Here is a 26,211-nt window from a genome sequence, read left to right on the forward strand (position 1 = left end):
TTGTCTTCAGACCAGAAAACATATGAGGCTGATTACTTAGTGAGAAGTGTAGCCAGTACCTGTCCCTGTCAGCAGGCCTTCTTGGGACGCCAGAGGGTCATCCATTGAGGACAGGAAATGACTTGACTCAGAACAAGAGAGCGGATTGACAGGGTCCTTCTCTGACTAGTCCTGATGTGACAGCAGTTGGGCAACTATCTGCACCGCCAATGGCAATGCCAATTCCCGACATTTGACATTGCACCACATTATGCTTGTTGTTAGGTGCTGCTGAGCCAGTTCCAAACCATAGCAACCTGGTGGACAACACAACGAAACACTGTCCAGTCCTGCGGCATGCGCCAAATTATTGTTTGAGAACAACAAATTATTGCTGCAGTCCCCGTGTCAGGCTGTCTCCTTGGACACCTCTTGTTTGATGCTCCTGCATCTTACCAAGCATCACGTCTTTTCCCAAAGATTGGTCTCTCCTGAAAACATGTCCAAAGCACGCGAGTTGAAGTCTTTCCATCCTGGTTACTAAGGACCATTCTGACTATACAACACATTTTTTTGTTTGTTTTTGGCCATGGTGCTTTCATTGCTCATTGTATGAAATGTTACCATGCAAAGAAACTAGCTGAAGGGAACTTGATGACTCAGCCGTAGTTTTGCAACTTTGTCTGCATTTATAATTATTTCAAAATAAACGTATTTTAAAAGTAATGTCAAAAGGCAATAGAAGGATACATGGATTATTCATAACATGCATAAATTGATGTGTTTTCAGAGAAGTTAAATCACTTTAGAGAGGGAATCTCTGGAACGGCTATGGACCAGTGGAATGCCTAGACTTGTTGCAATGTAGAGATGATGCTCAGGAAGCCCAAAGAGCCTGGTCAGCATTTCTTGGAAAAAGAAAACCCTGTTCCTATTGAGCCAGTTGTAGGAACATGGAAAACGTGTTCAAGCAAAGACAGAGATGGTCTGGTTAAAAGACTAGTCTGTTGGCCACTAGAAATATAGGTCACAGCAAGATTATGCAATGGCTTCAATGTAAAGTTGTGGAAATGCAGCTGAGTCTCTGGATGGTGGGAGCCAATATGAGTCAATGTCATCATGGAAGTGGCATTTCAGAAAGCTGAACGAGGTCAGAACAGACTGCAGTGAGGAACAAAGGAAAGGAGGCTGCCGGAACTATTGCCAGTGGTTCACCACAGGCATCGTGAATAAGGCTTGGACAAAGGTGATGGGTGTGGGACCAGAAAGGACATGTCCAATTTGGAAGGTGCCCCACAGGGGTAGTTCTACCTGTTCTGTAAGGTCTCTGTGAGTCGGCATCACTGGATGGGAGTGAGTTGGGCTTTTGGTTTGGAGCCTGGTATAATGTGCTGTGCATTAAGCTGCTAACCACAAGGTCAGCAGTTCGAGCCCACCAGTCACTCTGAGGGAGGAACATGAAGCTATCTGTTCCCATAAAGATTTAAATCTGGGAAATCCAATGTAGCGGTTCTACCCTCTCCCGTAGGATGGGAACCAATCAGATGACAGTGCATGTTTTAGACTGTCTGAAGATTGACCGAAAGCATAGGCAACAGGGGTCGGGTGAGGGCTTGGGGGTAGGGGCAGTTGCCATATTCCATTGTGCCCATACTGAGTGTGAGCTAGTGGCGTGCCATCCAATTGGAATCTCAAGTACACTTCCAGACGTAGGAGCCTGTTGCTCAGGACAGAATCCAGGCTTTGTAATCTGTCACAGAAACAGCCAGAGGCCAGCATTAGCCTGCGAGTAAAATCGGGCACCTTCTGTGGGCAAATGCTCGGAATTTACTCAAAGAATCACACAGGTTTCACATATGGCTAAGCAATTATATATATATATATATATATATATATATATATATATATATATCCAAATATGTAAGATGTATACTCTAAATAACCAAGTATCTATTGGAAAGAGTTTTAATAGATACTTATATATGTTCATTACAGCATATTGTATAGTCAATATACAATATTTCCTGGTGTATATTGCATATTCACAATGTACAATATTTGGAAACAATCTGTCTATCAACAAATGAATAGGGAAACACAGATCAACGCACCATGACTTATCCGTACAAAGGACACTGACTCAGCCACAGTGAGACATGAAGACTGATGCCTGCCACAACATGGATGGAGCTTGGGAACATTCTCCTGACTGAGCAGAGTCTGAGACACAGGGACAAGTATGGCCTGATCCCATTTGTGTACAGCATCCAGAGTAGGAAATGCATCGAGACAGGAAGTCAGCAGCCAGGGGAGGGTGGAATCAGGGTAGGGTGGGGTGTAGTTATTGTTTCATGGGTTCAGAGATTTCGTCTGGGGTGATGAGATCGTTTTGGAGGAAAACATGGAGATAATTGCACAATAGATTGACTGTCATGAACGATGACTTGTACACTTAGCATCGTGGACACAGCAGTGAGTCATATGCTGTTCATGTGTTACCACAGACAGAGTTGAATAGAGAGCAGAAGATGGAGAGATGTGCGGGCCTTGGGCAAGCAGACACCTCCGGTACAGAAGAGCAGGGGGGGGACTAGGGGTGCGGAGCCATCCTTCAATGTCCTCTTCACTTGTTTTTTCTAAAGCCTGTTCAAGACAGCCCCAGGGTTGGCCGTATCCCCACATACCCGCGCACGCCTCCCCTACGCCTCTCTTAACAACCTCCTGCCACAGGCTCCTTGGCAAGGCCTGAGCAGGTGCACTCCGTTGCCATAGAAACCAGAGCTGAACATCCTGAAAGAGGGACTCCCATTGTCCAAGCGGCTGCAGGCAGATTCTCTAAGCCCACAGAACCTTGTCTCTGCTATTAATTCTGATTGCAGCTTCCCCAAATAGTGCCTCCTTATTTAATTGTCTGCTTCGTGTGCTTTAGAGACCCACCCCCACCCCCATTTCACAATAGCGCTGACCTTAGCTTCCAGGGCTGTTTGTCTTCTTTTGTTGCTAGTGGAGAGATGTGTCCATCACCAGCCAACATGCCTGGGTTTTTCTAGAGGATCAAGTTGGCTTGTTTTGTGTTACTGCTTAGTTTTTAATATAAGGGAGAGGGGTATTTTGGATTTCATTGTGCCTCCTCCACAAAATGTGTTAGAAGTGCTAATCTCTAGACCTGTACTGATAATCCCATTTAGGAACGGGTTGTTTTATGATAATTAATGAGGCAGGTTAGTGTAGGGTGCATCTGGAGTCAATCTTTTGAGATCTATAAGGCATCTAAACCAAGCTGATAAGGGAAGCAAGCAGAGATGGAGGAAGAGAGATGCCAAGCCACGTGACAATCGCCAGGAATAGAAACTCAGAAGAGACAAGGACCTTCCCCCAGGGCTGACAGGAAGAGAAAGCGTGCCCCTAAACCCAGAACCTCAAATTTTAACTCCTATCCTCCAGAACTGTGAAGAAATAAGTGTCAGTGTGTGGAAACTATCCATCTACCGGCAGTGGTTCTGTCAGAGCAGCTGTGTGGGCCGGGTTGAGTGGGGAAGCAAACTCAGTGACACATGCATGTGTAACAGAGACCTTTATATCAAGAAGTTAATGACACACCAATGAAACAGCCCGGCCCAATCCAGCTCATGTCCATAAGTCAGTCAACTAGGCCATCCATCCCTTGTGGTAGTTACATAATCTGGTATCCATTTGGGACTTGAGAGGATTAAGAGTGAAGGGGTGGAGTCTAGTCTGTCAATCAGATCCATAGCTGATGTGTTGGTCTGTGATCAGCATGGTTAACAGTTTGAAACCACCAGCAGCTCCTCTGGAGAAAGGCTGGGCTTTCTACTCCCATAAACCCACGGGGAGTCACTATGAAGCAACCTTGACACTATGTCAGTGAGTTTGGGTTTGGTTTTGTCATTTATGAGGAGGTAACAAGTATCATTAAACACAAACTCAAACAGTGACTTCGTAGAAGAAAATATCAGAAAAGGAATTTCAGGACCAGAGGATGAGGTGGTGCAGAATTTTGTTATATGTGACCACACAGGTTCCATAAAGCCATGCTGACTGGCATTTCTGCTCAGCATCCCATCCCCTACCAAAGTATTCTGCCCTGTTTTTACTCAGCAAAAAATTAGCTTTTGTTTTGATCACAAGAAAAGTTTAGTATCTTTACACTTGATTCTTGCATATTCTGTCTTTTAAAAAAGACCCCTATACATACACATTATTTTTCTGAAATAAAGATCCCTGGTAAGTGTAATGGTTACAAGTGGACCTGCTAACCACAAGGCCGGCATTTCAAAGCCACCAGCCGCTCCTCAGAAGAAAGACAGGGCATGTCTACCCCAAAAGGGCACAGTCTCAGAAATTCATGTGGGCAGTTCTACCGTTGGCATTGACACCATGGAAATGAGTTTGGCTTTTTGGTGGATTTAATTTTTGTTCATGGTCATGTACTCTTATTATCATATGATCATCTTTTCTTGTGCATTGTCAAGTTTTCCAGTGTTTTGGTGTTCTAATTTTGTTGGCTTGTCCATTTCTTGCTTTGTAGAATTGTAACATTGTCACCTAGTCCCAGGGACCAGACTTTTCCTTTCAGGGTCCTGGTTTGAGGCCTGTGCACACAATTTCTTTCTTGTCTTCAATATACTCACCTGGATTTATATTCAGTTTAAATCAATATATATTCAATATACTCACCTAGATTTATATTCAATATAAATCAATATATATGCAATACATTCACCTAGATTTATATTCAATATAAATCAATATATATCCAATATATTCACCTAGATTTCCTTTGACGATGTTGGCAAACCTTGGGGTGGGAGCAAAGGTTATGATGTTCGCAGCACCCATGGTGTGAAGCACTGTGAAGCTGCACTGTGAAGCACTGAAACACTGTTACTGCTTTGACACAGTGACTCAAGGTGACGGTGTAGACCTGTCTCAGGAGGTTTTCTTGCCTGCAGTCATTTGGGGGGATAGGTTGCCTGGAATTTTTCTGTCAAAGCCACCGTATGGCTTGACCCTCCAGCCATGCCTCTTCTGGCCCCTAGGACTTCTTTACTAACAATAAAAATAGATGAAGTTAAAAAACTCCCTTTGTGGTTTAGCAGAACAGATCTAGATAACACTGTGCAGAGCACCCAGGAGGCCCTGTTTGGGCCTGGGGTCAGCCATCCTTCCTGGCCCATAGTTCTCAACCTGTGGTCCTAAGTCCAGCAGGGTCGCCTGGGAACTTATCCAACATGCAAACTCTCAGGCCCCTCCCTGAGCTCAGTGACTGAGATGTGGTGGGGTTCGGCCCAGCCCTCTGCTCTTCAGCACACGCTCCAGGTGAGTCTGCAGCTGGCTCAAGCTGAGAAGCTCGGCTGCTGGCCATCCCAGCCAGCAATCTTCTCTCTCTTCCTGGCCAGTGCCGGAGGTTCCAGTCTTACCTCTTGTCCAGGTCACTAGGCACACCCACCCTGATGAGGATATCCTAGTTATGTCTCACCTTGCTGGGAACACAATAGGTAAGGCCCTGGTTACATCGGTACGTGGAGATGACTTCGTCTTAGAATATACTCTGCTACTAACTGACTCAATGTCAGCTGCCGAGATTGGAGGTTCCAGTCCATCAGAGGACACCCCAGAAGACAGGCCCGGTGAGCTACTTCCCCACAATCGGCCAGTGGAAACCTTGCAGAGCACACAGCCTTGCTCTGACACCCACGCAGCAGCTGCCATGACTTGGAGTGTACTGGCTCTTCTGAGAACTGGCTGGAGTTCTGAAAGAAGCGACAGCTACAGCACACGGTGCGTGCTCCGTCACAGCTCACAGTCCCTCTTCTTTAGGCATCTGAGACTTTCTGAGAAAGCAGCCTGCGCCCGGCTGCCGTGAGGGTGTTATGCTACATATTAAAAAGTCAAACAACGAAGAACCTCTAGTGCCTGCTACGTTTCCCCCAGCTGGATGAAGAGAGTACTGCTCTCTGTCTAGGCGGCTGCGTATTACGCTGTCAAACCTTCTTTCCGCTCCTTGTGTCCTTTGAAACAAGCTTAGGTCCTGTGTGATGAGAACACTGTAATATGTGACGTGCTGACTGAGAACATTGGTGGTTCGGCGACAGTCTTCTCACTCTCCCTGTGGGCAGCCTGGTCTCCATGCCCTGACAATACATGTCACGTACAGCCGGGACCCACCCAGCTTACTGATCTGACCTTAAAGAGGTGTCCTCGGTGCTCCCAGGCTCAGATGGAGTAGGATGAAAGGCCTGGCTATCTGCCTCTCCAAACCAGCCAATGGCCACCATGTGCATCCCTGTGGCCTGACCTGCAACTGATCCTGGGATTAATCAGCCTTTCCTTCTGCTTGTGGGGTTGCCAGGAGGTAGGAATAGCCTCAAAGATGGCCACCAAGAGCAATACCTGTTTCATATAAACAGAGGGAAACATGCAATGCTCGTTCTGAAACGGAAGCGCTCTAGGAAATTTTCAGAGATGCTCTCAGCACTTCAGCAGATTGGACCCCCTGGCTTTTTAGCCCAGGCCTGGATGCTGTAACAGAACCAAGTCTTCTGTGCTTAAAGCCACTCATACTTGCACGAACAAGCAGTGAATGAAATCCACTAATGCTCCGGCACGCACTGCTTGGCAGGCTGATCCCACCGCAGCAGAGTCTTCCTTGTGGGTTTCTGCTTCATTTGGAGCCATCAGTACCTCAATTAGTGTCTGCTCACCCCCCAGGGAGGGACGGTTACACATGTTCCTGAAATCAGAAATCCCCTTGAGAGCTGTTTGATCATAAACTATCTCCTTATTAACTGTTCCGTTTGCCTAGAATCGTTGCTCCTTTCCATTCCTTCCTTTTTAAGATTTATCCACCGATGTAAACAGAAGACAATGAAGCAATACATGGAAAATATTGGCAAATGTAGCTATGGCTCACGTGGAGCCTGTAAGGCCATGCCACCGAGCCAGACGAGGCTGTGCACGTGTGTTTGCTCACCCTGCATTTCCATGAGCTGCCTCTGTTCACATCAATAATAATCCAAAGGGGAAGTTACCCCATTTTGAATGATGACTAGAACATTGTGGCCAGTTGAGGCTCCCACCAGGCTAGGCAGAGCTGGGCTCTTTATTCTGGGTTTCCATCTAGAAATCACTTGGACTATTTTCCCTTTCCCTAGTCTCTGTCTCAGGGAGCCTGGGAGCACAGCGGGTTACATGTTAGGCTGCTAACTGCATGCCAGGTTTCCTGTTCAAAACCACCAGATGCTCCAGGGGAGAACATGAGGCTTTCTGCTCCTGTAGGGAGTGACAGTCTCAGAAACTCACAGGGGAAGTTCACTATGGGGCAGAACCAACCCGATGACAGTGAGTCTGCTTATTTTGGACCCTGCCTCAGCCAGTCATCCCATTAATAAATCTATAAATTAGGGTAAATTGAAAGAGATGATCTGAGAACTTTGAAGTGGCTTTTTTTTGAAAGAGAAAGAAAGAGAAGTCGTAGAAGGAAAATACACATATAATTGTATATTTTCCAATAAACATAAAAATGGACAGAACTTTTGCTTTCCTGTAAAATTTGGGAGAATGATGCTAGAGGAATAAAAATTCTTCCTCCAGTGGCTCAGAAATTACCTTCTGTATCTCCAACATCATGTACATACATGAGCATACACAAACACATGTGCACACCCATGCACTGACACAGGGATTCACAGATCATACATGGCACACTTGTGTACACATAGACATACTTGCATATACCCAACATGCATGCATGAACATACATGTACACCCTTCTCTTAGTCTGTGGTGTTATCCCCTTTGAAAACACAATCCAAGATTTTCTTCTTGAAAAGAAGCAGATTATCCCCCAGTCTTTTCATATCAAATTATCCCCCCCCCCAAAAAAAAAGAAAACTCATGCAGCCACTTCCAACTCATAGTGACCCTGTAAGGCCGGCAGACCTGCCCCTGTAGGTTTCTGAAACTGTCCCTCCTTACAGGAGAAGAAAGCCCTGTCCTTCTTCAAGGAGCAGCTCATGGTTTTGAACTGTCAACCTTACAGTTACTAGCCGAACACATAACCCTACACCACCAGGGCTCCTCTAGCAGTTCAGAACCTACCCTTCCCCGCTTTACTTTACCTATGCTACCAATGGACTGGGGCAGATGGCAGGTGTGAGTAGTTGCTATCAAGCAGAGTTGTGTCAAACAGAAAGACAGAGCGCCTGGCCCTGCTCCATCTTCGTGACCACTGGCCTGTGTGAGTCCCTGGTTGGGACTATTGGGTCAATCTGTCTCGTCTCCCTGAACGCTTCCCTCCTGTTCATTGTTCTTCTACAAAACGCGGTAGCTTTTTAGGGCTGGCTTGTCCTGGGAGTATGTCCAAAGTAAACCAACTCACTTAAAAGGAGCATACGCATGATATTTCATTATAAGACTCATTTTTCCTTTTTCAAGAGATTTCTGACACTCCACATTCAATGTTTTCCATGAACATGGCAACTCACATGCATCAGTCTTCTTTTTTCTTTCTCACTACCAACTTTCATATTCATGAGATTATTGAAAAGATCACGGATTAAATGGGACACATCTTCCAATAACTATATTGTCTACCAAATACATTAGTATTTTATGTAGAACACCGACAGGAGTACGTCAGAAAGTATTCATACAGGATTTCCAGTTCATACACGTGTCTCGTTTTACCCCAAACAAAACAAGTTAAACTCCGTCTCTGTGATGTGTGGGGAGGTGTAGACAAGTTCTCTCAATGATCTGTCTTTCCGCATCTCCCTGTGGTGCCTTAAAGAAAAAAGTCCAGTCAAAACATTAACTTCAGAGGGGATCTGCTGGGCCAGTGAATTTTAAGACAGAGAAGCCAGCGTAGAAGGTTGTGGTGATGACTTTGCTTTCTAAGAGTCCAGAGAGTAATATTCACTCATTGCTCCTGAAGAGCGTGCTTCAATCATGGGCGATCATTATGAAGAACTTGAAAAGCACCAGGAAATGTCAGGTGATTTTCCACCAGTGCAGTCCACCTGTCCGTTCTTCAGGCGAAGCAAGGGCTGTGCTGGGAGACGCGCACTGGTAAGCCGTGCCCCAGTCGTCCAACAAACTTCAGTCTTCCCTCTCGTGCCTTTAGTACTCTTTTGTTCCTAAAAAGAAAATTTTTTTAAAAATTGAGTCCCTCGAGGATGCCAAAGCTTTATTTTTGACATGATAGACATTGAATAGCACCGAATTATTTGAGCAAAGATTAGAGAGATGGAATATCACCTTCAGAAAGAAGAATCTAGACCTAAAACAGGGCTATATTGTGAAGCAACAGCTTCAATTTTAAAAAATAAGTTTGTATAATAAAGGTTTCTGATTTCATAGCAATAGCTTTTTAGTGTGCCGGACCCAAGTCATGGTGTTTTCAGTTGCCTCACCTACACGTGAAAGTTGGACATTTAATAAGGAAGACCGAAGAGGAATGACTGCCCTTGAATTGTGGTGCTGGACTGCCAGAAGGACACACCGATCTGTGCTGGAAGAAGTCAGGCCAGGGTGCGCCTTGGAGGCAAAGATAGCGAGACACTGCCTTGAGTGCTGTGGACCTGTCCTCAGGAGAGCCCAGTCCCTGGAAAGTGGAGGAGCAGGGAAAAAGAGGGAGGCCCTTGATGAGGTGGATTTACACAGTGGCTGCAACAATGGGCTTTGGCGTGGGACTGATTGTGAGGATGGTGCAGGACCATGTGTTGTTTCGTTCTATTGTGCATGGGGTTGCTATGGGTCAGCACGGACGCCATGGTGCCTAACAACAACAACCACAACCACAACGACCACCATTCTTTTAGTTACGTTTGGATGTGAAATTTACTTTTAAGCAAAGTTTATTTGTTGCTCAAGCTTTATCAAAGTCACACTACATAGTTTACATCCCTAAAATCTTTACAATTGCAAAATCTTAACACTCTTCAGTTTCTCCAGGATAGCCATTCCTACATGTCAAAGCCCTTCAGCCTTAGACGAATGCATGCTGTAGATGGGAAGAAGACTTGACTACACAAGTTAGCTCAAAACAAACACACTCACTGCTATAGAGTGCACCTCAACTCATAGTGACCCTATAGGGCAGGGTAGAACTGCCCCTAGGACTTTCTGAGAGGAGAAAAACTCTGTTTCAGGAGGAGAAAACTCTGTTTTTCTCCCATGAAGTAGCTACTGGATTATAACTGCGGACCTTGCAGGTCACGGCCCATTGTGTCACCCGTCCTCACCAGGGCTCTAGAAAAGGAAATCAGCTGATGTTATAAACAACTTTATAAATAGCCCAGCTGCTGTTGTGGACTAGATTATGGCCTGGCAATTGCAAGGTCAGCAGTTCAAACCCACCAGCAACTCTGTAGTAGAAAGATGAGGCTGACTACTTTTACAAAGATTTACAGTCTCAGAAACCCTATACAGGGTCATAATAAGTCAGATTCAACTTTGATGGCTGGATTTGGGGTCTAATTGTTTGTATAAATACTCTAAATGACAGCAGGTTTTCTTATATTTGAGCTTTATACTGGCTCTGTATTGAGCACCAGCATGCTCATTGTACATATGAGAAATAGGGTGCAGAGCATACATAATACTAAGTTAGTTGCTTGGGATGGTCAGATCCAAAATGCAGGGTCAGCTCTTGTGATTCCTGATGGAGTGGGTTTTTATTTTTTCAGAACATAGCCAGTGGGGACCAGAAAGTAAGACTGTGAGTGATGGGAGAGGGACAGAGAAGCATAGCACACATCAGAGACCCTTGGAGGGCTTGTTCCTAGGAGATCCAGGGCCCAGAGTTGTCATTTCCATTAAGTTCCCCACTGAGGCTATGCTGCTTATTCAGGGACACACTTGAAGAACCCCTATTCTAAACAAAGTAAGACTGTGAGTTGATTCTGTCTCACAGGGAGTCAATGTAGGCTTTCTGAGACTATAAAGCTTCAGGGGATCAGCCTGCCTAATCTTTCTGAAGAACTGATGGGCTTGAACCCCAGCCTTTAGTGAGCAGCACAATGCCATGCCCACAGCAACGCTCAAACCAAACTCACTGCCATGTAGTCAATGCCGGCTCATAACCACCTTACAGGACAGGATCAAACTGCTCTTGTGGATTTCAGGGACTATAAATTTTTCTAGAAATAGAAAGCCTCATATTTCTCGCTCCAAGTGGCTATTGGTTTTGAATGCTTGACTTAGGGGTTCAGAGATCAACACATGACCACTATGTCACCAGGTCTCCCAAGACAACACTAGCTCTCTTTTTAAAAAGTAATAGTACGCACTAATTTCAGATGAGACTGTGTCTGCATTATTTTGGGAGCTGTTTGGCATTTGCCTCATGAAGTTCAATATATACTCATTTGTGTATCATGACCAGAATGTTCATCTCTCTGAATGAACATAAAGAATTTCATACAAACATGCACAGGCTATATGTACGAGGGTGTTTGTAGCAGTATTACTTTTAATGGCCCCAAATTGAAACCAGCCAAATAAACAACTGTGGAATATTCATAGAATGAAATATTATACAGCAATGAAAATTATGTATGGTTTGCATGTCTCTCTATATGCCTACCCATTCACTGGGTGTTCAACTTGTTTTTGCTCAACTATTAACCAAGATTAGTAGTTCAAACCCAATCGGTGACACTGCTACAGGAAGGCCTAGTGTCAGCTTCTGTAATGGTTATAAGCAAGAAAACTCTCTGGTGCAGTTCTACCGTAAACATCTAAGGACACCATAAATTAGATTCAATTCTTATAGCAAAAAGTCTCAGATCACAGATACCAACACATATGTATCTGTACATATCATAAAGTAGAATAGAAGCACCAAGACATAAGCAAATACAGACAGGGCAAGGGCATTTTACCTGCAGTCTAAATATCAGTGAGAATGAGCTAAGGTAAACTAGGTTTATTAGGTCTACCTTCCTGGTTAGGAAACATATAGACCGCTTCGCTAAAAATTCTGGCTCCATCACATACTGCCTTCATGATCATGAACATGCCACTCAGTCTATGTAGACCTCAATCAGTGTGCTCAAAATATAGGAGCAGTGATAGCATCTAACTCGTAGGGTTGTTATGAAGATTGGAATCTAACAGGTATAAAGCTCGCAGCACAAGTTCTATAGCACACGTTAGCTATAATTGGCCTCAAGATTATATTGTCAGTTGCCTTTTAATGGACTCAGACTCATGGTGACAACAGAACCGAAACCGAATCCTAATCCTAATCCTAATCCTGCCCCATCCTCACCTTTGCCAGTATATGCAAATCCATCACTTTGCCAGTCCATCTCAGCAAAGGTCTTCCTCACCCTTGTTGGCTGACTTTGCACCAAACACATGCTCTCCTTCCAATAATTGGCCTGTTTGGTGACATGTGCTAAGCAAGTAAGTCCAACAATGTTCAGTTTCGATCCACAGGGTTTTTTATTGATCCGTTTGCAGAATGAGATCATTGGCCTTTCTTCCTCAACAGTCTGGAAGCCCACTGAGGCCTGTCACCACAGGTGACCCTCGTGGTCTTAGAAATGCTGGTGTCACAACTTCCAGTATCACATCACCACCCAAATCACCAGAATATGAAAACTGACAGATGGGTAGTAGCGTATCATTATTACATCAGGGTATCTGATGTTTTTGATACAAGCATGGTTATATAATAATGGCACACAAAAATAAAAAGATGATGCATATCCCGACTACCAAATTAAAAATAGCACCTGCACCTATTACAGGCATGCACACCGAAGCACATAGCCGTGCTTAATGAAGAGGGCACGGAGGGAGTGAGACCAAGTGAGAGGGATGGCTTCAAGGGCCAGGGGCGACTTGAGGGACTACAGTTTCAGTGAGCATGTTGTAGCTCCAAAGGCCGAAATGAAGTCCTGGACACCGACCCAACCAAACCAAAGGCTCCAGGTGGCCCACCTCTGGCTGTCGGGATTGCCAAGTAGTCAGATGCTGTGCGGTGTTGAAAGTGATGTTCACTCACCACCACTACTGATGATGATGATTCTTTCTTTCACTTGGATTCTCTGTGTTGGGGGTGGGGGTACAGCAGTGCATTAAGTACCTGCTCTAAATTTAAATCATAACCTTGGGCCAACACCCTGTGGGTCCACAGGGCACTTGGAAACTGCTGGTTCTGTTTCTATGGAAACTCCCTGTCTTCCAAGAACTGAATCAAAATCCTCGGTAGAGAACAAAGTTGGATGAGGAGAATCTGTGCCGGAGTTCCCTCGTGGAGCTGTTGGCAGGCTATTTGCCAGACGCTGAAGTTCCTTTCCTTGAGTCACTGCTTTCCTTGTGACATGGTGACGCTTATGTCCCGGGTCCAGTGACAAGGGAGAGGGAGAGAAGCAGGCAGAGAGGGAGAGAGTTCACTCACCCATGCTGGAAGCTGCAGTCTTTTGATGATCTCACCCAGGCAGTGACTTGCTACACCTTCCACCTTATTCTATTGGTCACACAGACTAACCTCTCTGGCACAATGTGGGAGGGGACCACACAGGAGCTTGCCTACCAGCAGGGGGCAATCATTAGGTGGCTTTGGTGACTGGCAAATACACCATCGTTTTTTATTGATATTTCAAACCTAAGTGGGTTAATTTTCTTCCTCAATTTTTCAGGATGGCACAGTCTATTGGTTTGCAACCTGTTCGTGTTTTAAAGCCATCACTGTTAGTTAAAAAAAAAAAAATCAAACTCTACCTACTATTTTGGTTTTTGTTTTCTCCCCGATGTTCACAAGGAATCCCTGGGGTACAAATGGTAAACATGCTTAGCTAGCAACCACAAGGATAGAGGTTCAAACCCACCCTGGAAGAAAGCCCTGCTGATTATTTATGGAAACCCTTATGTGACCTGAAACAACTCCAGCATGGATGTCAGATGATCCCTAAATGTACCCTGTCCCTGCTCTGACACATTTCATCCTGTCACAAGGCCCTGGCGCCGCTGCCGGGGAGGGGAGATGTTGGCATTCTTGTTAAAGCTTAACATCAAATGCACCCGCTCAAGCTTGAAAACACGGATTTGATTAATGGTTATAATCAAAGTAACTTCGTTATGTAAGCATAATAACCCAGCAGAGGAGATATTTTAGTATGTCTAAGAACTTATTAATTCCTGGCTGGAGAAATCATTTTCTTTATAGGGATTAGAGCTGCCCAGTAGGCAGCCCCGCTTGCTAAAACTTTTATGAACAATAAGTCTTTAGACAGGAACCGTGCTTGATTCTGCGGCAGTGATGATGGTGCGCTGTGCTTCTGCGGGGCCTTTCTTCCCACCCTCTCAGTGGGTTCCACGCACGTCACCTCGTGAACCCTCGTCTCAGCATGAGGAGACTGCAGGGCCCATTGCTCTTCCAGATGCAGAAACAGAGATGAACCTGGGAGGCGGAGCCTCCAAATGCGGAAGGTGCCGCTGGACCCCTGAAAGGCTGGAGGAAGATTTGCAATCCCCTCCGAAGCTTACTGAGATTTTAAGGGATGAATCGCGAGGGGAGCATGTGGTTGGCTGTAATGGGGAAAATGCTGGTGGGGCTTCCTGAGGGGCACTTGGGGCCCCCAAGCTAGTAAAGGATTAGAAACTGCCTGGTGCACACCAGAGACCACAGAGTGGAGGCCACTTCATGACGCCCCCAAGTGGTTCAGGGCAGAACTGTTCACAGGATTGTCAGGGACGCTGTTTTGGAAGTGGCACACCAGGCCTATTCTCTGGGGCACCTATGGGGGAACGTAACGCTCTCATGGTTCAGTTAGCAGCTGAGCATGTTGATGCTTTGTGTCCCACCCCTTAATGTTTGTGGGCCCACGGTTCCCCTGAGAGGTGATGTTGGCCAGATTGTGCTGCATTAGAAAGGGATTAATCACTTCTTTCTTTGAGATTCGCCTCGCTGTGTGTGGCTTTCATGACGGCCATGGAGAAAATAACTATCTGGCTCCCATTCTATTTTCATGGTTACATGTCACCGGGCCTAGCCTCTCACCCAAGGGCTCTTTCTTCTCCAATTCTTCTTCCTCCTCTCCAGGGTGACCCAAGATGCGTCCCTCTGCACAGGGATGGCAATGGCCACCAAGAGAGCTGAATGCTGGACTTGCACCCAGGGGCAGCCTCCTGGCAGATGGCCCATACAGCCCAGGCCCCAGCTGGGTATGGCACCTCCCCGAGAGGGAGGGGACCCTGCTGCCCCTGTGACACATTGCCTGCGGGGCTGACGCCCACCTCCCGGTTAGGTCCCTGCAAGGTGAGGGTCTGCACGCACCCCAAGTGCTGCCCTCTCTCTCTCTCTCTTGGGGAGGCTCTTTTATTGAATGGAAATGAGGAACCCTGTGACCCACAGAGAAAGAGACCAGAGAAGAAACAAGCTGGATCTTTTCAGACTGAGTAGCATGTTTTCCTGCTTCTTGAACACGGACCCTACATTTTCCTTGGGCCCTGAGCCCTGTGACTTGAGTGACCTCTATCCTGTGTCCCTTAACACATCCCCTCTACCTCTCCCTCCCACCCATGCATGAATGCATGCATGCATCCATCATTCACTTATTCTTTCATCTTCAAGCCATTCCCTTGTCTGACTTTCCATCCATTCCTCTCCCATATCTCTCTCTCCCTCGGGGCCCTCCTTTCTTTCTTGTCATCCATCCATTCACATTTCCATCTGTCTCTCCTCTGTAATGTCATCATAAATAATAAAATCTAACCATTTGCTCAGTTTCCTATGATGCAAAAGAGATGGAAATGGGAGAAGAAGGGACCAAAAGTAGGATGGAGGAATGGATTGAGGGATGGGTGATTGAAGAGATTACTGGAAATATGAATGTAGAGACAGGTGGCTGGAAAGAAGAAAAGGAGCGGGGAGAGGAAAGGAGGGGTGGGGGAGAGAGGGAGTGAAGCTGGGCTTGGGAAGGTCTTGGAGATCATCTGGCTGAGTGGTTTCAGCCCACAACGTAAAGTGGGATCACTTAAAATAAATCCTATACCTGTGCCCTATCCAGGAGACTCCAATTCACTCCATCTGGAGTGGGGCCCAGACTGGCATATTTTCATGCGCCCTGAGTGACTCTAATTCAGAGGGTGCAGCCTAGATTTAGAGGACCCGAACTCATTCAACTCTCATGAAGGAACAGAGAGGCCCAGAGCAGTTGACTGCCTGCCCACTCTTTGCAGCCTGTCACCATGATACAAGAGCAGAGCTGTAGCCTCAGGACAGTGCTGCAATGCCAAGGCCACCTGATCTCAAGCCACATCTGCATGGTCTGGGCGAGTCACTCCCTCTGCCTGCTACACAATGCAGATTCCAGACGGTCTTCCCTGGATGTCCAAGTTCAGAAGATGCCATTGCAGTCCTAGTGTCTGATCCCGAGGTACCCCTAGCTGGTTCATGCTTTCACTCGTTTGTTTTTGAAATCTTGTCTCCAATAAATGTTGACGCCCTACTAAAGAAGGGTCAGGAGTCTTGGTGATGGAGTGAGTTACGAGTTGGGCTTCAAACTGAGAGTTCAGCAGTTTGAACCTACCAGCTGTTCCTTGGGAGAAAGATGAGGCATTCTACTCCCAGATGGGGATATCACCTCGGAATGGGTCCTAGGGCAATTTATAAGGTTCCTATGAGTCAGAACTGACTTGAAGACACCAGTTGCTTTGGTTTGAGAATATAAAAGAGAATGAATTTAAATTCGAATCCATGTATGAGAATGCTAATTAGGTGTTCAACAGTTCTGTGTGAGCACCTGGATATTCAAATAGATGCAAGGTTAGGATGAACTGAAATACATGTCACTGAAGGAATAGTTTGAAAAATGGGTGGAAGTCCCGGAGCATGTCCCTCCCCTCTAGAAGGTACAAATATCTCCTGTCTCTGTCTTTGGGGCAGGGGGAGAGACTTTGAGGAGACTTATGGCTTCCTTCTTGACCCACACCTTCCTTCAGTCATCTGATATCACTGAGTGGAAGAACAAAGAGATTTCTTGGGATACAGAACTTTCCATGCTAACGCGTAAAAACAAAAACTAACAAACAAGAAAACCAGTTGTCACCCAATCAATTCTGACTATCCCTGGCCTACCGGGTAGGACTGCCCCACTGAGGTTTCAAGACCTGTGAGAAGCAGATCATCCAGGACCAAATTCTGAGGCACCTCTGGGCAGGTTCAAACTACTCGGCTTTCACCAACTAGTTGAGCATTTCACCATTAGCACCACTCAGGAACTCCCTGCAGGATGACACTAGGCAATATTCAATGTAACTCCCACAGTTTCCATTGACTAACTCTTAAAAGCAGATGATCAGACCTTTCTTCCCCATCTTAGTTTGGAAACTCCATTAAACCCTGTTCACCATGGGTGATCTCCCTGGCTTTGAAATATCGGTCGCATAGCTTCCTGAATCACAGCCATATTCAAGTCAAAAAAAAGTATGCCAAGCCCAGAGAGGGCTCAAGCTCCGCCTCTCCTCTGTAAAATGAGGGGATTGCACTGCAGGGTCATGACAACCGATTGTCTAGCCTGATGTCACCTGGAGTGCTTTGTGCTCTGTGTTTGCTTCTTAGGCGGTTTTTCTAGCAGATCTGGAGAGCGGAAAGAAATAAAAATGGATTGGGATCAATGATCTGTTACTGGTAGATTGATTAATAGACTTGAGGGGAGTAATGTATTTTATCAAGGTATATATCAAGGTATGCCTGAGTTATCTGTGTGAACACATACTGAGAGGCTGTTGCTGTTGGTAGGATCCACTCTTAGAAGTAAAACCAGTTCATCTAGTTGCTGGGAGCCAACTGTAATCATGGCACAACCGTGTCCATAAAAGTCGAACTGCTCCCTGGGGTTCTCAATGGTTCACTTTTCGGAACATATCACCGTGCCTTTCTTCAAGGTGCCTCTGGGTCCACTTGAACCTCTAGCCTTTTGGGTAGCAGCCAAATGCATTAACCCTTTCCATGACCCAGCACCTACCGCTTTGGTGGGTAAGGTTAGTTAGCACTCTCAGTCTCCACTTCCCATCTTCGCCATGCTCCTGGCTTGATGGAGGAGGAAGCACATTTGCAGTCATTGATATAATGAAAACACATGTGTGCTGACAAAACATAGGTGTGTGCTGGGAAATGTGTGACAACTCTCTTGGGGATAAAAAGGGTTAGTTTCTAACATTTGCCAATTGCAGCAGTGTAAATACTGCCACCAGTTCTAATTTCAAGCTTAAAAGGGAGCAATGATGTCACTGGGCTGTAGAGTTGGTGGGAAAGGGCATAATCAGCCCTTGAGGACTTGGTTGGTGACAGCTGCACGGCTGCACCGCCGTGCTTCCCTCCCATCTTTGTGCTGCAGGAAAGCAGGTCAGGCGATCCTCCCCAGGACAATAAGAAAGGAGATGTGCTGACTGTGAGGGTGGTGTTGGGTGGTATCAAGGAGTCCCGGGGGCGTAGTGAGTCACATGGTGGACTTGTGGATGCTTCACTCTAAAATGCTGCTGTTGTCTTCAGATACCATTCTCCCCTGTGGCTCTTTATGGTTTTACCCATTTCTATAAGGAGGCCAGTCTTGGGGGAAAGATGAGATTTTCTACTCCCATAAAGACTTACAGTCTTGGAAACCCACAGGGACAGTTCTACTCTGTCCCATAGAGTGTTCATGAATCCGACACTTCTCGATGGCAGTGTGCTTGGTGTGGGGTTTGGTGGTAGCAAACTTTCGGATAACAATGTATGTAAACTGATGCATCCTGACATGAAACAGTCCCGACCTTTCTTAGTGAGTTGGTTTGCAGGGAAGTCACAGGACGTGATCTTTGAACAGAGCCCTTTTGCATCTGTGTTCCCTTTGCCTAGGCTCTCAAGGTGTGCCCCAGCCTCTCCTTGGTGCCAGTCTCTGCCGAGATCTCCTTCCCATTAGTTATGCTTCAGGAGTCCATGTCAGGAAGGGCTGCTGTGCTGACACATTGTCATCTCCCCACAACCATGACTGACAAGTGAAAAGGTCCTGCCTCCAAACATTAGCATTGCAAAGGGCCCTTTGATTTGTACTTTTCTTCTTGTTATTTTGTTTTGTTTCTCAATCCTGCTGACCATTCCCTTAAAGGACTGAAGACATTTGAGTGGGATCCCAGTTTCCGGGGGGAGTGGAAGGATTCCTGAATAAACTCTGACTCTTGTAACTGGAATGAAAATGCTTATTTTTCTGGGCACTTTTCTCAAGGAGAAGTGAGGGTAAAGACAGACACCTCATAAGTAAACCAGAGGTCCAGACGTAGCAGAGCTGTTCCCGTTACTTAAAATTGCAATGGGAGGTGGGAGCTGGGGGGGGGGTGGGGGGGGGAGGAGCCCAGTCCTCAAAACAGTGCTGTGTTTTCATAGAAAGGAATGATGCCTTCTTCCAGTCAGTTGTTCTGAAGTAGCAGGGACTGACAATCCAGAGAAATGCAGCCGCACGTGGCATTGGCTCCCCAGCACTGCCGCTCCTAAAGTAGGACAGGGATGCTCCGCGCAGGCTTGGTTGGCTCTCCTTGGAAAGGCAGAAACCAGCAGGATGAAATCTCCTAGATTGGGGACGTGATCACACTTACCTGTCCGCAGAGGGAATCGGTATTTTCCCATGCCTGGCCATGGTTCAGATCTTCTTTTGCAGAAAGACCGCCAGTGGGAAAATCCTCTTTATCACACGTGGTTGATTTCCAAAATACAACTTTGCAACTACTGTGGCTACTCATGGGCTTCCCTGGCATCAGCCTCGATTCGAGGCGACCCTGTGCATAATGAAACGAAACACTGCCTGCTCTTCATGCGTCCTCATGGTGGATTGTAAATTAGATCATTGAGCTTGAGATGGAGCTCACTGGCTGATTGGCTGAAGAGGGCTCCCAGGCCTCTCCTCCTAATCTATTTCAGTCCCAAACTGGTTCAGCACCACAGCAGCGTGCAAGCCACCCCTGACAGACAACTGTCGTCTGTGAATGAGGCGCATTAGTTGGGAATTCAACCGGGGGTCTCTCATATCAAAGATAAGAATTCTATCACTAAGTCACCCTTGCTCCCTAGCTTTCCAGACTGGAGGCCTATATTCATTGCTCAGGCCTCAGGCTCCTTCCCTGAGGGATTGGCGGTCATGTGACAAACCCAAATTGTATGTGGGTTTTATGGTTTCAGATTCATGTTCTCCAGCGTTAGGAGGAAGAGTAAAGAGTAAATATTTTCTTTCACTAGATCTTACAGTGGATTTATTCAGTTTTCCAATGTAAGCCAAGCTTGGTAGACTGGGGATCCTATCTTGCCATGGCTTAGCCTTCGATCTTCAAAAGAATCCAGAGTGGGCCCAAACTGAAGGTATGGGAAGCAGAGAGGGCTCATCAAGGAGAGCCACTCAGAGGCCGGAGGCAGCCACGCACCGCAGACGCTGTGTCTGAAAATCCTGCCTCCTGTGAGGCCTGCGGAAATCCTTGCCATCAGGTGCACAAAGAGACCGTCTGACACACGGTGCGATAGCGCTGGCTCCATGCCTGTGCTGGGTAGCTAGCCCGGGCTGTAGGCGCTGTGCCGATCTGCTCCACCTTCTCAGCAGTTGCTATTCTCACTGTACAAAGGACAGACTCGGCCACCGAGGATGCAGGGAACAAGTGACACAACTATAGACTCAAGCCCAGGCAACTATCGGTCACGTTATTCTCTCTGATAACAGAGCAACCTACGACAATGACTAGGCAATCGGGGATGGCATTGGAAAACGTCTGGTAGAAAAAGAACTTTTGAAACCTGGGTGTGGTAGCAATTGTACAATTCTACTTGACATGATGGAACTAGAGAATGCTACGGTGTATGTATTAAATCCCAATGAATAATAAGTTAATTTTTATTATTAGTAATAAATAGATGGGCTGGTCTCACCTGCGAAGTCGATCAGTAGATGTTGTTTGTTTGTTTGCTTTTATGTGGGAAATATGCCATATTGTGCAGAAAGATTCAGACCTAAGGTTTAAGTTCAGCTCAAAATAATCTTCAGTCTCCTATAGAGGAAACCTCAAAATGATGACGGATGAGCACCACTGTTTATAAAGATCATAGTTTAGTTTTCCCTCGTGTAAGCGTGTCCCACAGCAGGCCAGGGCTGGCACTGCAGTTTCGCGATGACGTTAAGAATCTCGGCCTCCATTGTTCTCTCCTGGGCTCAAGTTATTATTTCCACCTTCAAGGTCACTTTCTGGTCCAACATGGATACACGAATGGACCAAAATGAGGATAACAGAATCAGTTTTGCTGCTGGAACAGTTGAGCTGTCATTGTGAGCTGGGACGTGTGTCCTCTTTGGCTCCGTCACCAATTTGCCAACTCCATGTACTGTCGGTGTCTCGGTAAAGCAGTGGTTTTGCCTCTAAAGGAATTCTCCCTTGAGTGTACAAGCTACAAAATTGACAGATCTCTGACTTTTTATTATGTATTTCAACCACCAGTTTGGCCATGGGCTAAGGCATTACAAGGCACATGCCAGTCTTAAACGAGGCCACAGTGTTTCTATGATCAAGCGCCTAGGGAGTACTAGAAGCCTTTAACAGGAAGAGTATCAAAAAGTGCAATTGTGATGTTGGCCTTAGAAATGAAAGTCTGTCTTCCCGTGACTCAAAACAAGATAAAAATTAGGCACCATGCCGATTTGCTTGGGGTATTTTAAAAAGATCCATCGTCTTTTAAAATAGCTTCTTATTGGTCTCTTGTGTTTTTAAAATATCTTTAGACAGCCTATGTACATATATTTCAGAGTCTGTATCTGACCGTTCTGGCCTTCCTGGGTGGTGTAGATGGTTATTGGTGCTTGGTTGCTAACAAACTGTAGGTTCGAGTATAGCTAGAGAGACTTTGGAAGCAGTCCCTACTGATCTACTTCCAAGTGGTCAGCCATGGGAATCCCTCTGGATTACAGAGCTACTCCAATATGCATGGGTCACCATGGGTCAGCACCAAAGTGGCCCAATGGCAGCTGGTCATCGGAAAGTCCTTGAAAATTGATTCTCAATCCTAGTGGATTGCTTTCTCATGTGTTTCGTAGGTTTGCGTGGTGAGCCTCGTGCTAAGCAGAGCTTTTTTTCGAGAAGTAACATTGATCTTGGGTTGAGGGTACACCCCTCCATAGAATGTGTTTGCCTCTGTTAGGTTCTTCAGACAGGTTACCAAAGTGGAATCATCTTCATTTCATACTGATTCCTCACTTGAATTCAATCCCCAACTATGAAGAACCAGGCCATTTATAAATTCTAAGGGGTGAGTTTTCTTTTGTATTTTAAAACCCATCATGCAAAGCCAAGGCAGTTCGCTCCCTTTGCCATGGGTGGGCCCTCCTCTCTGCTCCCCCAGTTTTACCCTTGCTCTGAAGACAGAGTCCTTTGAGACCCAGGCTTTGTTAACTCGCTACGTCTTGGGGAGCCAAACGTCCTCTTACATCTGTAGTTCCAGTTCCTTATGGTTTTGGCAACTAGGGTGTTTGTTCACTTTTTTGTAAGCTGTGCATGAATTTTAAAACGTCTTTGTTATTTGGGGGTGAGGGGCGGGCTTAAAAAAGTCATGGGGAAATGGAATTAAAAGATCATTGAATCTTGGCGCAACCTTTGTGAAACCCTCTCTATGTTGCTCAGCCTTTGCAGCATGGCAAAGAGGGGTAGAATGTTATGTTATCCACCGAATCTGAGAAGGAAATTGGAGTCTTTATATAATTTTGAGATCAAGGAGGAATGTGGAGTAGTGTCACAAATGGAGGTTTTTGTTTGCTCAGTGAATTGGGGAGGGTCTCTGGGGACTGGCAAAGGTTTGTAACCTTCAGTTGTTCAACAGGTAAGCACTCGGCATCTAACTGAAAGATTAGCAATTGGATCCCAACCATCTTTTCCTGAAAATGGCCCAGTTCAAAAAACCCCATGGGGCAATTTGACTCTGTCCCATGGGATCACTATGAGTCAAAATAGACTCTTGGCACCTCACAACATAGGGGAGGGATGGGAGTGGCTAGAAGGAAATATAGGAATGGGCTCACTGTTGTCGAGTCAATTTTGACTCACAGTGACCATATAGGACAAGGAAGAACCGCACCTGTGGGTTCCCAAGACCGTAACTCTTTACAGGAGTAGGAAGCCTCATATTCCTCCCAAGGAGTGACTGGTCGTTTTGAACTGAGGACCTTGTAGTTAGCGGCCCAACATGTAAACCAGTACACCACCAAATCTTCTTTAAGGATTGACTTGCCACCTAAGCAAGCAGTGAAGGTTTTCACGGACAGAGTTGAAAATTATATGTAGAAGCATAGATGCTGGCTGAGAAGGAGTCTACTTCTTAAAGGTGTGCTCCTGTCCTGACTAATAAGTAAGTAAAGGCACTTTCCTGTGTTCTAGAGGGGCGAGAGTCACTTCCTCCGGTGGATGGGAAGTCACTCTGTTATTTCTACTAAGAGCGATTTCTTTCACATTCCACTTTCCTACCAATACTTTGTTCCCCACTCCTGTTCAGCAGTTCCTGGAATATCATGTATTTCAAAGAAACATATCTTTAAACCTGGCTGAACTGATCACCTGGCTAGTGGAAAACCAAGAATCTGGTTTTGCTGACCAAGTTGTGTCCTTTCTGGTTTCAGTTCCTGCGATGATAACATCCTATCCCAATACAACCCTGGCCACTCAGGGTCAGAAGAAGGAAATGAGTTGCACGGCCCATGGCGAGAAGCCCATCATTGTCCGCTGGGAGAAAGAAGACCGGATCATTAACCCAGAAATGGCCCGTTATCTCGTCTCCACCAAGGAGGTGGGAGAGGAAGTGATTTCCACTCTGCAGGTAAAAACATGAAGGACACGCCCACAGAGACTCTAACTGTGTTTGCAAAATCAGTCTGCTCTTTCATCCCAAACCAAGCCGAACCCATCACTTTTGAGTTGATTCCAGCTCAGAGAGACCCAACAGAAGAGAACTGAACTGCCCCGTGGGGCTTCCCAGCCTGTGATCTTTACAGAGGCAGACTGCCGCAACTTTCTCTTGCGGAGCAGCGGGTGGGTTTGAACTGAAGGACTGTCTGTTTAGTGGAGGGTTTACCCACTGCCGCCCCAGGGCTCCTTTCCCTCACACAGCTGGGTGACAAATAACAACTGTTCTGGTGGAAGTTGCAACACGCCTCTCTCTGCCCGTGCACTGAAAGATTCCCAAGTGGCCGGGACAAAGAGCGCTTTATCATGTTGGTAAGAGTAACATTGCTAGGAAAGCGACAGGAAATTCAGCTATCATAAAAAAGAGGTGGGAATAAGAGGGTTTTGTAATGACATTTAATTCTGGAAGAATGTCAGCCAATGCGGTGTGCATGCTTTCACTTCCTGTGAGAAGAAAAACCAAAGGGTTTGGGAACACAACAATATTATCGTGGGGACAAAAAAGCACAACTCTCCTTGGAAAATGCCAATGTTTAAAATAAAATCTTACCTCTAATAAATGATCATGAATGTATTTTTATTCTCCCTCTTTTTAAAAAATCTTCGTTGGTAGTTAATTGAGTCATGCTTTTAATATGAGGTGGGAAATAACATAAGGGAAAAAAACAAAGAAAAAGGCCCTATATTAGAGACATTTATATCAAGTCTCCATCAAGGGCCCAATCAGAACCCTTCTAGAACAGAACTCTAATCGGGGATATGTGGGACTATGTGGGATCCATCTTTGTGGTATTTCTGAGTCTGTTTCCTTACCCTGGTGGCTTCTGAGGCTTAAAGGTACACGATGTGGGGTATGTGTCAAGCCGCTGTGGCATCTTATTCTGAAGGTATAAATTATACTTCAACTGAGAAAATTAGCAAACCGAGTGTTGACATTTATCATGTACATTGAATCTACACGTCTGCACATGGACCACTGTGCTGAGTTTTCTTCAAAGGCTGTGTGTGCGTGCGCATGTGCGGTGTCTGTTCACGTGTCTGTGCTTGTGAGTCCATGTGTGTATGTGAAAGATCAAAGGGGACCGTCAAGGTTTTCAAAGCCCGAAGCCATTTCAGTTGGTCTCTTGATCCGTGCTCCTGAATATATTGTATTCTCTTTGTGCAGATTTTGCCCACGGTGCGAGAAGATTCTGGCTTCTTTTCCTGCCATGCTATTAACTCTTATGGAGAGGACCGTGGGATAATCCAGCTAACAGTGCAAGGTAGGCAGCAGACAGCGTTAGAAAAACACACAGCTCCCTCCGGGTAGGAAATGCCTACCTGTGCTCCAGTTTCTGCATGGTTCCATGTGCTCTGCTCTGCTTTCAGAACGTTTTGCACAGGTTTGATATCATGAACGCCGTCGTCTGCAGAGTCTATGCACATGTCAAAGTGCAGCCCCAAACCCAGGTACCCGCCCTACCACAAATGGCAGTGGACCCCACAGCCTTCTTCATGCTTCAGCCACAGAAGTGGGATGCTGGCGCCCCTTTGGCCAGCTCTGGACAAAGGAAAGCTGGTCACTCAGGACACGAGCTTATCTGAGCTCTGGATTCCAACCTAGGCTAGTGGTATTTAAATCTTTCTAGTTGGACCCAGCTCCGCAAAGGTTATGAAAGTTCTAATATGTGTGTGGGGCAGGGGGAGTGGGAGTACAATATTATATCCCTGCACTGTTATTAAGAAAAAAAACAGAAACAAGAACCATTTCCAGATAAAAAGCATCTACCCTGGTCTAATGCTGGCAAGCCCTGGGTGAGCCCTCCCCAGCATCCCCACTTCATCTGCTGGCTGAGCTACAGTTGAAGTAACCCTGCGCCTCTCTATTGCTCTTCCAGAGCCCCCCGATCCTCCGGAGATTGAGATCAAAGACGTGAAAGCACGCACAATTACACTCAGGTGGACCATGGGCTTCGATGGAAACAGCCCCATCACGGGCTACGATATCGAATGCAAAAATAAATCAGGTAAGTCCTTTATTTTCTCCAGCGCCAGTTAACTTCACAAGCCCATGTGCTTTATGATAATTTTTTTTCTTTCCTTTTCCATTTTACCTCCAAGAACAAACCTCGAGTCCACGGTAGTTCAGAGTGCGCTTTCTTGCCCAACTATCTCTTGGCTTGTATGAAGGACTTCCAGGTTCCCTTCGTAGGGATATGCAGTTAGGTGTCAACAATGGACACTTTATTGATGGGTCCTTCCACCTTACTTCATCACCCTGAGCTGTCGCCCACCTCAGCTGGGCTCCTCGTTGTGGCT

At 46.0% G+C, this 26,211-nt stretch overlaps 1 protein-coding gene across 1 annotated transcript in view; it reads left to right on the forward strand.

Annotated features, from left to right (window-relative positions):
* The window catches only part of DSCAM (DS cell adhesion molecule), a 646,922-nt gene that overhangs the window by 456,266 nt on the left and 164,445 nt on the right, over positions 1-26,211 (forward strand). Inside the window, exons 12-14 of the mRNA XM_075542914.1 lie at positions 23,631-23,827; positions 25,079-25,175; positions 25,791-25,919. Of these exons, the coding sequence (XP_075399029.1) occupies positions 23,631-23,827; positions 25,079-25,175; positions 25,791-25,919 (423 nt within the window). The remainder of the gene's footprint in view (positions 1-23,630; positions 23,828-25,078; positions 25,176-25,790; positions 25,920-26,211) is intronic.

This window comes from Tenrec ecaudatus, chromosome 2 (assembly GCF_050624435.1).
Source record: "Tenrec ecaudatus isolate mTenEca1 chromosome 2, mTenEca1.hap1, whole genome shotgun sequence".
Lineage (NCBI taxonomy): Eukaryota > Metazoa > Chordata > Mammalia > Afrosoricida > Tenrecidae > Tenrec > Tenrec ecaudatus.